Source organism: Stegastes partitus, unplaced genomic scaffold (assembly GCF_000690725.1).
Source record: "Stegastes partitus isolate 25-593 unplaced genomic scaffold, Stegastes_partitus-1.0.2 Scaffold1033, whole genome shotgun sequence".
NCBI classification, from domain to species: domain Eukaryota; kingdom Metazoa; phylum Chordata; class Actinopteri; family Pomacentridae; genus Stegastes; species Stegastes partitus.
This window is the reverse complement of record NW_007578764.1, coordinates 330,937-345,623: the sequence shown is the minus strand read 5'-3', so window position 1 is coordinate 345,623 and position 14,687 is coordinate 330,937. Positions and strand designations below refer to the sequence as shown.

General features: G+C 43.8%; 2 protein-coding genes across 3 annotated transcripts in view; both read left to right on the top strand.

Annotated features, from left to right (window-relative positions):
• Window positions 1-12,124, top strand: part of LOC103367257 (synaptophysin-like) — a 16,503-nt gene extending 4,379 nt beyond the window's left edge. The window contains exons 3-8 of one of the 2 annotated variants that reach the window (XM_008295237.1): window positions 3,645-3,772; window positions 4,850-5,048; window positions 5,125-5,316; window positions 7,449-7,664; window positions 9,033-9,109; window positions 9,761-12,124. In XM_008295237.1, the coding sequence (XP_008293459.1) occupies window positions 3,645-3,772; window positions 4,850-5,048; window positions 5,125-5,316; window positions 7,449-7,664; window positions 9,033-9,098 (801 nt within the window). In that variant the 3' untranslated portion in view covers window positions 9,099-9,109; window positions 9,761-12,124. Of the gene's footprint in view, window positions 1-3,644; window positions 3,773-4,849; window positions 5,049-5,124; window positions 5,317-7,448; window positions 7,665-9,032; window positions 9,114-9,760 lie in introns of both variants that reach the window. The other variant, XM_008295236.1, reaches the window with a different exon arrangement.
• Window positions 12,125-13,285: 1,161 nt separating this feature from the next.
• The window catches only part of pcsk1nl (proprotein convertase subtilisin/kexin type 1 inhibitor, like), a 7,886-nt gene continuing 6,484 nt past the window's right edge, over window positions 13,286-14,687 (top strand). The window contains exon 1 of the mRNA XM_008295249.1: window positions 13,286-13,339. Within this exon, the coding sequence (XP_008293471.1) occupies window positions 13,286-13,339 (54 nt within the window). The remainder of the gene's footprint in view (window positions 13,340-14,687) is intronic.

The following is a 14,687-nucleotide window of genomic DNA, read 5'->3' as shown; positions in this document are numbered from 1 at the left end:
TCCTCCAGTTAGACTCTGTCCTCCAGTTAGACTCTGTCCTACCTTTAGACTCTGTCCTACAGTTGGACTGATGATTAATAATAAAAAAAATAATAAAAAGAAAAGAAAAAGAAAAGAAGGCAAATTTTCATCAGGACAGGGTCCATTTCTGGGTCCATGTCCATCACTTACAGAAAAGCCTAAACAAGCTAAATAGTCCCATTGAAGCTCCGCCTCCAGTGAAGAAGCTCCATTCTCCACTCTGATGATGCGGTCATTCTTTCCAGGAGACACCTGTCTCATCCTCTGCTTCCATTCAGCCACAGTCGGTGGTTGAACATTCTTCCGGTTTGCTGGGAGATTTTTCTTGGCAACTGGTCAGCAGTGAAAAGGTCGAGCGTTCTAACACCCAGCAAATAAAACAGCATGTTTGTGGGGATTTCCCTTTTCATCATTTTCTCAATTTCGTCTTTAATATTTTTCCAGTACTCAAAAATCACTGGGCAGTCCCAGAACATGTGCGTCTGATCACCTATTTTACCGCATTGTCTCCAGCACAGAGCAGCTGAGGTCTTTAACAACATCTGAAACAGCCAAAGGGGAGCGAAACAATCTGAGTTGGAGTTTCCAGTCGATTCCTTGCACCGCTGACTGCTCAGACCTGTATGACTGCTGCTAGAAAGTTCATCCCAAAGGTCATTTTCTATTGTAGTATTAGATTCCAGTTCCCATTCTCCTTAATATTATAGGTCTTCTCACATAGGTCTGCTGAAAGTCTTCTATATAGACGTAAGAGATGTGTTTACGCACTGGGAGACCTTATTCCAACATTTCAATAAATATTGTTCTATTTGGGATTTTGCAGTTCGCTCTTTGTCTTTATGATTTATAATATAATGCCTAATTTGCAAATATCCATAAAAATCATGAGAGGGAAAATCAAATTGTTCCTGAAGCTGGGCAAAGGACTTTCAGTGAGTTGATTAAAGATAATGAGACCTTTAGCTGCCCATCACCTGAAACCATGATCTGAAACCAAAGGTGGAAAATCGATATTAGCTGCTATAACTGGGAAAATAGATCCACTATCTTTAGACCTCTTTTAACTTCTGCCCAAACCTTTATAGTATGTTTTATCCATTCATTTCCAGTCTTCATTTCACTGACAGGTACGACCGATAGCGGTGCACCTTAACCTGCCCTTTTCTATCTGAGCCCACTTTGTCTCCTCGTCTCTGCTGATCCAATCCACAGTCGCTGCTCGCTGAGCTGCCCAGTAGCAAAATGTCAAATTCAGCAGTGCCAGACCTCGTTTGTCTTTAGCCAAATTAAGTATTTTAAGTCTAATTCTGGGTCTCTTGTGTTGCCATATAAATTGAGAGATTAATTTGTTTAACATGGTAAAAATGGAAACTGGAACTCTTGTGGGCAGTGACTGAAATACAACCAGGAGACGAGGAAGCACATCCATCGCACCGTTTCGACTCTGCCCGGCAGAGACAGGGGGAGGACTTCCCAGCGGTTCAGGTCGCTCTTTACTTGTTTAATTAGCTTATTATAGTTTGCTTCAAAAAGTTTTGTGGTTTGAGGAGTTATAGTAATTCCTAAAGAGCGTAGCCCCAGTTTTGACCAGTGAAATAAATGCTGCTGTCTTGTTAAGTTGATTTGTCCACATCCCTGATATCATCATTGCTTCTGATTTAATCCGATTCATTTTATATCCAGAGATCCCTCCATAATTTTTCAGACACTGCACGAGTCGAGGTATTGTAGCAATAGGATGTTTTATAAAAAGCAGGACATCATCCGCAAAGAGGGACATTTTATGAGTTCTCCTCCCACCGTCCTCAACCCTTCAATCAGGACGTCAGAGGCTCCATGCTAAGAACAAAGAGGACGGTCTCACTTTCTCTACATCAAACAAAAATCACAGCAGTGCCCATTTACTCTCATTTTCCATTTTGGATTCTTGTATAACAACCGAAACCAACGAGCAAATTTTTCACCAAATCCCATCTCAGTCAGTGTTTGTTCTAGAAATTGTCTACCCGGCCGTCTAAGCTGACAAGCATTGACGTTTGTGCATCTTTGGCCATAAGTGATTGCAGGTTTAACACCCTCCTTATTTTACCTGTCCCATGGCGACCTGAAATAAACCCTGTCTGATCTGGATTTATTCATTTCTTAATGTATTTTTGTATTCCAGTTGCCAAAGTAGATGTTAATATTTTGTAGTCCACACATAACAGACTTATTGGACGATAGCTTGAACACTGCGATGGGTCTTTTCCTTCCTTATGCAGGACTGTGGTGATCGCCTCCGACCACGCTACAGAGGGTTTCCAGAGTTTAACACATCGCTATATAGCTTGCATAATACAGGAGTGACATCATTCACGAATACTTTGTAATATTCTCCAGAAAATCCGTCTATTCCAGGTGACTTATTGTTTTTTAATTTAACTATTGTTTCTTTCATCTCCTCTTGTCTAACTGGTTGTACCAGCCGTCAGTCTGGCCAACTTGAGGTTTTTAAAGAAATCCTCTATTTTTTCGTTTTGTGATTCTTGTGGTTGACCCTCATGTAGTTGTTCATAGTATTTAGCTAAGGCGTGGGATATTGTTTTTGGGCTTGTTTCATTAGAATGAGGCTGTTTCATTTTAGGAACTAGTCGGCTCACTTGTGCCTTCTGTAACTGAAATGCTAATAACCTGCTGGCCTTATTTCTCAGCTCGTGGGAAGGCGCCCTCAGCCGTATCTGTTCGTATCTCATCGAACTTGGTTATATTTTCTTTAAGTTTATGGAGCACTTCCTGTTTCCCATGTTGTTTATGTTCCCTTTCTGATCTCTTCACTAGCAGTCATTGATTACACTTCACACAGCAGCAGAGCCTCTGGTACTGCTAAGGACACACAACTACTGGGCCAAAGAGTGTCCATCAGACACGCAAAACTTTGTTCACTCTAAGTCATTCCTGTCAGACAATAACAAACTTTAAACAGAAACTATTCCTCAGAGCATGTCCCAGGAGTCACACCAACTTTAAGCTGTTGAGAACATTTCAGATGCCACCAAATCGATAAGATTAACAAATTCTGATGTCTTCCTGCTAAGTTAGCATGGGAAGTGGGCGGAGCCAGTGGGTTTGATTTCTAGCTTCACACGCTAAAGACAGACGTGATGATGAGTCATCGTCCTGCAGGAGGTAACACCTCCTCTGCAACTGCTGATGATGAAATGATTTGTCTTTCATTTATGCATTGCCTTTGACTCACTGATCTGTTCACGTTTAGTTTAACAGAGAATGTGTTGGACTAAATTATTTATGAAGCAAAAAGCTGCAGCCTGGACTACAGGCGTGCTCACCAGCCTCCACCAGCCACCGCTTTGGAGAATCCACAACTAAAAACCTGCATAAGATGTTTTCACATAAAAAGATCATCGTGATCTGGTTTCATCCTGCTGTCTCACTCATTTCTCCACCTCTGAGCTCTCCATGTGGGATTCTTCTGTCTGGTCTGATAGCGGACATACTGACCCGTTTGTTGACATGCGTATCAACAGAACCCTCGATTCTTCCAAACAGCTGATTTCTTTGCGGCTGAAATCCTACTACAGCGTTCGCATTTTTCCTTACAGTTTTTGTTCTTCTTCCTCCTCCAGTTCTTCGCTATTTTTGCCTTCTCCACCTGCGGCAGTTATTCTGGGATGTTCCGGATGACGGTCGAGTGCAAGAAGAACCACACGGACACCGACCGGAGCATAGACGTGGAGTTTGAGTATCCGTTCAGGTGAGAACACAAGTCATCTCTGCAAACACTGAATGTTTTACTTTTGAACAGTTTTGTTTTTTGCAAGATTATCCCACATAAATATTCTGAAAAACCCACGATATGGCTGTCATGAAATATAAAAACTACTAAACCAAGTCTGGCATTACGATGTGCGCTAAAGCTGTACAAACTCATAGGTTTAAAGAAAACACCAGAATAAAGTCATAAACTTAGGGTACATTAGTTCCTGTGGCCAAACTTTAACACCACTTTCCATCCATCAGATAGTCATCAGCTCGCTTTCCTTTCACCGAAAGAAGAAACAAACCAAATGTTGTCCGTCTACAGACAGAAATACAGGGAATCTACAGAAATGTTTCAGTTGATCAGGTTGAAATTATTCTTTACTGCCAGCTGCTGTCGGCCATGTTTGGTGCTGTCACAAACCTCTGATTGGTCACATGACTTCAGTGTCAGAACTTATTGAGGAAAGACGTTTTCATCTTCCATGAAGCTCAATAACGCTTTTTAGAAAAAGTCAAATATCACTTCAAGTTACTGTCTTTTGCAAACATTTTTGTAGGGGTTTTATCATCTTCATCAAACTTTTCTAATTTCATTCTTTAAAATGTGCATAAAAATACATTCTGGAAACATGGCTGGAGGAACATGTAGCAGTGTCAGAGCCAGACTTCCCCTCAGGAGCTGGTGGACAGCTACAAGAGATGTATTACATTCATCAGGTAGAGTCAAGCGTGACTCAGAACTCCGTCAGGCTCGGTCCGATCATTTCTAGCCTCGTGATGTATCCAACATTAACTCTAGCACAGTTTCTGTTTGTAACAGCTGACATGCAGAATCAGCTGAATCCAAACTGCTTCTTTATAAATGAAAACATTAACTGAAGAATTTCCAGCACCGCTTTGTCTTCTTTGGTCTTCAGGCGTGTTTCTGCTCATGATCCTGCTGCAGTTAGTTTGAGCAGCTTCCTGTCCTACAGCAACATCTGGCAGGAAATGACAGAAGATGAGTGATCAGCTGCTGTTTGTCATGACTTGTTGAGATGTTTCACAGCTTAGACTCTTCCTCCGTCAGACTCCACCAGGTATACTTTGATGCGCCCACCTGTAATGAGGGGAACAAGGAACGGTTGTTCCTCGTTGGGGACTACTCCTCCTCGGCCGAATTCTTCGTCACCATCGGCGTCTTTGCCTTCCTGTACTCTACGGCAGCTCTTAGCATCTACATCTTCTTCTTTGAAAAGTACAAAGAGAACAACAAAGGCCCGCTGATTGTAAGTGCATCCACCTGACTGCCCAGCTGAATTCTGGGAAATGTTCCTCCTAACACACTATGAGTTGTTGTTGCAGGACCTTGGTGTGACCGGCGTGTTCGCCTTCATGTGGCTGGTGAGTTCGGCAGCCTGGGCCAAAGGTCTGTCGGACGTGAAGACGGCTACCGACCCTGATAAAGTCATCACCATGATCGCTGCCTGTAATTCCGAGGGAAACCACTGCCGTGAAGTCCACGACCCGGTCATGTCTGGACTCAACACCTCTGTGGTAAGACTGTCTTACCAAGAGACACAACAGTCCTTCCAACAGGAGTGTTGTTTGTTTTGTGAACTATGAGCTCAAACCACGACTGAATCTGTCGTGAAACTGGAGCCATATGTTTTCCGTTATACTTTGAACTGTCAGCTGGATTTCCCTTTCATTCATTATCATCATTTCCACCCTAAACAAAACAGTGCATACATCCACCAGAGAACTTTACAGCCTTGACTGGACTTTTCTTTTTACATTTTCATATGTTTTGTAAATATATTGTAAAAATATTTTGGCCCAGGTCTAAACACAAGCAGTCAAACAAGAGCGACTGAAACACAATCAAACTGGACTTTTACAGTTTCATTGAGCACACACGTTTATCCAAAGTGACATACACCTGAGAGTAGATACACATTCATAAACCAACAGTGACAGAGCTGCCATGCCACAAGGTGCTGCTGCCACTGGGAGCAACCTTAACTTCAGGGTCTTGCCCAAGGACACTTGGGCTGTGGGGTTGGGGATCGAACCGGCAACCTTGTGATCAGAGGACAACCGCTCGACCTCCTGAGCCACAGCCACCTCTTTTAGGTTCTTGAAGACATTTCAACTTTCATCCTGGAGGCTTCTTCAGTTCCAACTGCCTGATGGCGATTTCCAGGTGTCACATGACGAAAGGCCCATTGATGACCCAGGACTCACCTGTCTCCAGGTGTGAAACCAGGTGATCCAACGACAACAACAGCAATACTGGTCGTGGAGCTGTCAGTTTACGGAACAAATGAAACTGCCATGTCAGGACTCCAGATGTTAATGATGGAGAAACTTTCTTGGGAGACACCTTATCACCGAGTTATACCTAACTGGTAGTTGGTGCTGTAGACCTCTCTGTTTGGAGATGGATGTTTCCCCTTAGTTTTCTCTCAACCCATCTTCTCTGTCCAGAACGTGGACTTTTCTGTCCTTACAGTGTCTCTGATGCTTCAGCTGGATGCTGGTCTGGTCCCGATGTCTGGTCTCTGCTGTAGTTTAGTCTCTCCTGTATAGACATCACTGCTCAGCTGCTGTCTGGTGTTTCATCCTCAGGGTGAACCAGTTTGCGCCTCAGTGTTGTTGGTTTGTTGTGTTTGGAGGAAATCTGTTTCCGTTTCCGTTTTTCAGATACTCCAGCTACATATGGAATGATGCTGTTCCTCCTGTTTCTCTTCTCTGCTTGCTGTGGTGCTGTGTTTTCCAGATCTTTTCATTGATTTGATGAAGGCCCAGTTGAAAGAACCACAGTGCCTCAGTGTTTTCTTAATGTTAGAGTCTTCCCTCTGCTTTCCCTTACATTGGTCGGAACATTCTCAGCCCGGTGCTTGAAGGTTCTTTAAGTTTGTAATCCCGTGTGAACTTGTTGTTGCTCTGCATCAAGGTACTGTGCTTCGTGAAGGCTTCTAACCAAGTGTTGTCCACCTGTCTGAACCAGTGGCTCGGAGTTGTTCCCTTAAACGAGCTCAGGCTCTGTTTTCCACCTTCTCCATGCAGAGGTTCTCCACAGTGGGTAAACCTGGAGAGTCCATGGCTCAGCTGAGCTTCAGTCTGTAGGAACCTTCATTCTACTTGTAGCAAATGGTGGTCAGGCAGAGCTCCAGCAGGATCATATCTGGCTGAGTGGTGCTCCCTTGGTTATTTTAGGACCATACATGCATGATGTATCTTCTCCAGGAAAAAGTCGGCAATCAGATGGCCAGACAAAGGCTTTTTCTGTTTCCAGCTGTTGGAGGCACTCTACAACATTCTTCTTGTAGCTGTTGGTGGGATCTCTTTGTCGGGCCTCATAGGTACGCTGAGTAAAGTTGTTGTTTTCTTCTGATAGCCAGCTGTGTTGAGTACCACGGTGCATCTGCCTTTGTCAGCTGGCAGGAACATCACGATCCTGCCAGCCTTTTCCTGTTTTGTCCATCTGCTGGTTGTGGCATCGTGTTGCTGAACCCCCACTTTCCAAAAAGTGTCCTCACAGTCTGTAGCTATCTGCTTGAGTGCCGTGTGTTTCTCATGATTTAAATCTGAATTTTCACAGGCTGTTTGTTTAGAAAGATTAGACAAGAACGATGACATAATGTGTTAATGAGACTAACAACAGGAGTCATGTTGTCCCGCAGGCATTCGGCTTCATTAACCTGGTGCTGTGGGTGGGAAACCTGTGGTTCGTCTTTAAAGAAACGGGCATCATCGCGCCCTTCATGCGTGCTCCACCTCCTCAGACAAAACCTGCGGCACCAGACACCTACGGCCAGCAGGGGGCGTATGAACAAGACCCATACGCCAGCAACCAGGGAGGTTACCAGCCAGACTACAGCCAGCAAGGATACAACCAGGTGAGCTGACACACTGCTGTTCAGGTAACTTCTGAATGAGACGAATTCAGGAGCCCAGTTCCCAGACAAACCGGTCCCATGTGGTGAAAATCCATTTCTATTGTGTTTTTTGCTGAAAAACTGAAAGAAAAACTGAGAATGTTTGAGACATTGATTCATTTTCTGAACTTGGGGACATGGGAGGTTTAAAAATAGCCAGAACCTGTAACACTTGACTTTACGGTATACACAAGAGACTGAGAGGAACATCCAACCTACTGGATCAATGAATAGATGCAGCACGGATCAGAACCAGAGAACAGAGGAGCCAGTTGGTGGAGATGCATTCAGCTGATGGTGGAACATCTTTCTACATCTGATGAGCAGAGAGGAGAAGTCTGGAGACATGGAGATCGTTTAACATCTGCAGGACCAGGAGACAACATGAGCTTCAGGGTTGGAAACATGTTGGACATGTCGACTGTAGTTTTTTATATTACATTTTGAAGAAAATAACCATTTTTCCCATTGGGATTCTGTGTCAAACTGCACAAAAGGCATTTGAGTCTGTCTCATTTCTGACAATTAAATTCAGTTTATTTATTTATATAACACCAGTTCACAACACATTTTATCTCATAGCACTTTGCATCGTGAGGTTAACACCTCACAGGATCTAAACCGAGCCCAACAATCCAGAAACAGAGTGCAGGCAACGTGTTGCTGCATCGACTCAGATTTAGGTCAGAGTTTACTCGTTATTTGGGACCCAAAAATAAGTTCTGTAAAATATTTTTGGTTGAATTTTGTATTCAGAGAGTTCTCTTCTTTTCACCCTCAAAAACACGTGCAGCTGCTCTGACGTTCCTCCAGTGTGGCTGCAGGAGATGATTCGTCCTGAACACTGAGGAGTTTCCTCAAAGACTGCAGCTTTCAGGACAGAACCAGCTTTTAATCTGTTTGCTGCCTTCACCCTGCTGCTGCAGAACACTGCAGGTAGAACATGATGCTGGTAGAACATGTGCCGCGTGGTTCTGCAGGCACAGGCATCTCTGTGTTGTTAGTCCAGACCGGCTTATTGTCCATGTGGACGAAGACAGGCCAGAGAGGAGATCAGTGCTGTACTGCGATCTGAGTGGAGAGGATGTGACTCGTCTCTGAGTTCTCTCTCCTCCTTCATGTTCTGGTTCCACAGAGCTGCAGGACTTTATGTTGCACAGAAACATGAACCAGAGAAGAAAAATGAGACAGGAACAAGAAGTAGCCCTTAACTAACTGCAGTTGAGGAGATTATTCAATAAAATAATCAGCAGATGACTTGATAATCAGAAACAAGACTGAGTGAGAGCTGCAGCGGATCATCCTCCATGTTGTTTGTGTCTCCTGCAGGATGCAGAGTACGGTCAGGGCTACGGCCAGCAGGGGGCGCCCACCTCCTTCTCCAATCAGATGTGAGCTGGCACCAAGTAGGTGAGCCCAATGGAATCTGTTTCAGTCACTTCCAGAGCAGAGAAATTAACAATGGATGAGTCCAGCGTCAGAGGTCGTGTTTAATCACATGACATCACTTCATCAATCAGAGAATGCCGTCAGCAGCCAGAAACAACCAATACCTCTGTTCTATCAGCAGGCTCGTAACCATGGTGACGTTTGGTTTGTGGAGGAGCTGCTAAAGTGCAGCTTTCTGGATCAGGGAGGAAAAACTGACATGAAGACAGTTATTTTTGTTAGGAACCAATCATAACGCCTGGACGTGTGTTTTCATTAAAACAAAATATCTGTCAAATCATGAAAAACGGTTTTTGTCCTTTTGTTTCCAGATGATGCTGTAATAACAATTCAGTTATTGATGTTGTTGTTATTACTATATATATATCTATACTTCTGTGTAAATAATGGGCCAGAATGTGTAATGGGCCTCCACACAGCAGGGGGCGCTCTAGTTCTTTCACTGTAAACCTTGCTATGGGTTTTGTGTTCACATGATGTTCGTCTTGATTCAGTTTAATCCAATAATTCTGATGTGAGAACAAACTCATGCTGCACATTCGTACATTTAGTAACGTTTTGTTGACGAGAGCGATTATTTGACAATTCTGTTTGTCTTTGTTTCACAGGAAGCGTCGGAGTGAACCAACAGTGGGTCGCCTGCAACCTACCCACAATGCAGCACTCCTAACGGGTGGGGTGGGACGGGTGAGGGAGGTTTAGATGTTCACTATAAAGAATCAATGTGTAAATGATAAAAAAAGAGAGTTCTAAAAAACAAATCCACAACTTGAATAAACCACCAAAACAACAACAACAACAACAACAACAACAACAATGCTGACAAACAGAAACCCTCTAAATCCATGTTGATAAGAGTTATTCATATTAAAGTACATAATCTGTGGACAGAATGTATGTTTGTGTTATATAGATATCACCTTGAACAGATATATAATATAGACTCAACTGTTTCTTCCTGTTTCCAATGAACCCAAATATAAGCCCCGCCCCCTGCTAGCTGCTCCGCCCCTTCTCCCACATCAACAAACCAGGCTGACACCTGCAATCTGTGAAACTGTTCATACTGTGTTCACATTGAATCAGATCCAAACCGGATCAAGCGTGTGACATCGCCTCCTTGTCGTCTGCCGTATGTCTTGCTGCATGTAAATATACACACAGGAAGTGATGTCACGCTGTGGTCTCAGTCTGAACCGCAGCTTCACGGTGGCACCGGGTGGAAACTGGGTCCAAAATGGCTCCTGATTATTACAGTTTGAGTGTTTGGGGCTCAGCGGTCTGTTACATTCCTGCTACCCAAACGTCCGTCTGAATCTTTGTGAGAAACATTTATATAGCGTCAGCTCACAGCATGCGTCATGTCAGGGCTCCGACTGGGTAGCGTGACAATACCACCGTATATATATACATATATATGTGTGTGTATATATACGTATACATATACATATATAGTGTATTGTGTGCTTGGTGGTAAGGCTGAGCGACAACAGGACAGCAGCATCTGGAGAACAGGGTGAGGGTTTGATGAGGACTCATCAGACCACAGTCTGGCCTTTCAGTGTATTACCAGAATAACATTAAAAAAACTATGCAGCAAAAACCAACACAAAAAGAAAACTGTAAAAAGAAATCTGCAGAAGTAGAACACAGGCAGAAACCAACAGCTGAGCGCCGCTGTGGGTCAGGCCAGGTCAGACACAATTCACCCAAAATGCTGTTTCATGAAACAGGAAAGTCCCTCCTGTTCTTCACTTCTAGCTTCAGCCCGACCAGTTGAGGCTGGTTATGCTGCACTGTCTTTCTATTCAAGGAGAGCTCTTCCTCCACGGTTGCCGCACAAAAGGCATCCAAAGGAACCTTTGGATTAGTCGGCTTTCTCTGAACAACGATGAGAGGTGCCCGATGTCATGAGTTGGTGCTACATAAATAAAACTAAGTTGAATTAAAACAAATTCCTTGAACAGATGAAACAAAATCAGTGCTTCTAAAGGCAACGTTCCCACAGGACCGAGGCCAAATCAAAGTCCAGATGTTCCACACCAGGGCACAGACACATCAGATATACATGAAACACACTGCTGATAATTAAATACACGTTTTTATTCACAGTTTATCTTGATTGACTTAATAAATGTAACTTGATTCAAACTATTAAAAATATTTTAGAGATGTTGTCCGTGCCGTGCAGTGGGTCAATGCTGGATTAGCATCAGTAGTGTTAGCTCGCTGGGCTGCCAGGAATATTAGACCAACTTCATCAGAAAACATGTTAAACAAAACGAACATGTGATGCTTCAAAAGTCACATCTATAATTTAATGAAATGGAGTTAATTAAAAATGGCCGCCTTCATGTTTGTGCGATAACAAATTAAAACATAACCTTTAGATTAAACATTCAGATGGACGTTTGGGAGAGATTGTTGTTGTTTCCATTTTTCTTTGCCTTTTCTAATCAGAGGTCTTTCTGGGAAGGTCTGCTTCTTCTTCTGGGATGTTTTTTGCGTGGGTATCTTCCTGCTCTTCTTCTTCAAGGGTTGTTTTTCCGGACAGTGAAGCTGTTTTAGCGTCGGTATCTTCCTCGCATGGTGACGTGTTTTCTGCTCGTGTTGTTCAGTAACTGATGATCAGTGTGATTCTTCCTGTTACCTGTACAGGTGTGCGTGTGATTGGTCATTACCTGTCCATTCTTCTTCTCTCTCGAAGGCACACTCTTTTGTAATTGTTTAGTCATCTTTCATCCCCTTTTTTCTTTTTCCTCACTTCATTTTTCTTCTACGTGGTTCTCCTCGCGGCCTCTGTGCTGTAACTTTCTGTGTATCTTGGTCAGCATTTGTAACCACGGCGACAGTGTTGACAGTGGTGATGACAACGATGATGATGATGTGTGTGACTTGTTGCTATGGAGATGCCCCCCTCCCCCTGCTGTGTTCAATCAGTGCAAAGTTTCAATAAACAACAAAAAAAACGGTCTCAGTCGGAATTCATTCAGTGAGTGAATGGATGAATGTGAGTGAATGAACTGGCTGGGTGAATGAATAAATGAATGCATGTAAATGAGTAAATCAATGTATGAAACCACAGACTGTATAACAGATGGACGTAGCTGCCGTCACGTCACCCGTTGGTTTCTGCTCTGAGAACATGAAGCCAGGGTTTTGCTACTTCCTGGTTGACATCTTGGATTTTTGGAGCCAGTGACGCAAAAATCGTGGGAGGGGGGCGGAGCCATAGGAGCAGGGATTGGTCAGATGGATTGAGAGGTGGGCCCTCTCTGCCCGCCCACATTTACCACCTTCTGCTCGCTTCGTCTGTATGGTCGCTGCCGACTGTCAATCAAGCCAGCCACGCCCCTTGCCCCGCAAAATGTTGATGATTTATTAAAAATTCAGTATTGATTTATTTTCAGATTGGCCACCTGATCTCTGGATCTGACCATGAAAACTAATAAGAACACAATCCTGAGCTGTAGGAATGCAGTATTTGGTGATCTGTGATCACTTCTTTTCCAGTTCCAGTCTATGGGAGCCAGGGCTTTGTGGAGCCAGCAGCTAGTGGACGTAGTGATGCTGCAGGTTTATGACACTTCCGGGTTGGATTCATTGTTCAGGGCCGGTTGCTACGTCCATCTTTTATACAGTCTATGTATCAAAGCTAATGAATGAATGAATATATGCATGAATCAATGAATGGATGAATAAATAGGTGAACGAATGAGTGAATGAATGAATTTATATATGAATGAATCAACAAGCAAACTGATTCAAGAATGAATGAATTAACAGAAACTAAGAAAACCAGCTGGTGAATGAATGAATGAATGAACTGATTAAATAAACATCTGCACCGCTCTGTCCTTCTTCACTTCTTTATGTCCTTACATCCTTGTTTGTCTCCTTTCCTATGCTCTAGTCTCCTCAGCTGTCTTTATCTGCTTCATTGTCTCCTCGTGGTCTCCCTCTTGTCCTGATCTGGTCCCTTATCTCCTCTCATGTCCTCGTCTTCCTCCTGATGCTCAGCTCCTCCTCCTCCTCTCCTGACTCATAGCTCCTCCTCCTCCTCCTCCTCCTCCTCCTCCGTCTGGCTGCAGCCTCGGTGTGTCTGTGTGTTGCTGCTGTGTCTCCTCATCATCATGGCGTCTTTCAGCGTCCTGCTGCTCAGCGCTGCTCTGATCCACAACGTCCAGGTACGACCGTCTACATGTGTGTTACATGTCTGAATCCATGGATGTGTTGGAACGCTGACATGATGCTGACGTTGGTTAGCTTCGTTACATCACACACGTATCTGCAGCTGTGTGTGTTTTACTTTCCGTTTGACCTGTTAGTTGATTATTGGTTATTGATAAAGAGACGCTGTGTGTTCCGAGCATGCTGAGCTTCAGCTTCTTGTGAGGACACTGTTCTAAGTCCTCACATTGATCGTTAACATCGAAGGTCCTCACAGAGGTAGCAACATGAGTGCGTGTGTGTGCGTGTGTGTGTGTAGGCTGCAATCAGAGATCATTTCATTTCAGCCTCTGTCGCTATAGCAACAGGAGACGGTATCCAGGGCAACAGGGCCATATGTCCACGATGCAGCAGGCACACTGACACGCTGTGTGTGTGTGTGTGTGTGTGTGTGTGTGTGTGTGTGTGTACCTGTGAGGACAGAGCTCGCTGAGTTTAGCGTCGCTCTGATCGTGTGAAGCTTCCTCAACAAATAAAACTGCACTTAACTGACTGAAATCAGATGAACTTTATCATCTCTCAGAAGAAATATCATCCACACAATACACAGAGTACACACACCTGTACCTGCAGTACACACACCTGTACCTGCAGTACACACTGACCCTGATTCATTGTTAAAAACAGAAACCAGTAGATGCAGTTTGTTCGAAGGTTCACAGGAACTTTCCATCATGTCTGACTACATTAAACTACAGAGTCTCTGCAGACGTCCACAAAGCATGATGGGAAGTCTGCTGACAGACTCTCACTTCCAGTAATAGGGTTAACCCTAACCCTAACACAAGACACCAACACCCTGACACCAGCCTTCTATTCATTGTCTCATGCCTATTGTAGGACTAAGCCTAACCCTGCTGAGCACTGAGCTCATCTGAACCATCACTCGTATTCCAACGAAGCAAAATGACAAATGTTCTGAAACTGAAAGTCCAACCTGATGAAATCAATGAAAACAAAGATTATGACTGAAGTCAGAGGTTTCTATGAACAAAGTATGAAACGAAGGTCAACATGGACGCCATAGATACGTTCTGGCTGAAAGCAGAAACAGTTTGTTCTTACTGGATGACTGTTTTCTGACTTTGGCAAACACTTCAACCAGCATCACCTCATTTAAACCTGATTTTATAACATCGTCTGACAACAAACACGAGTTAAAGACAACAGCTGGATTCAGTAGGGTAAGTGTATTTAGGTTGTCACGAAGTCAGAAAACAGTCATCCAATAAGGGGTCGCGTTAGGGATAGGGTCACTGGGTCACAGGGTTAGGGGTCAGGGGTCACTGGGTCACAGGGTTAGGG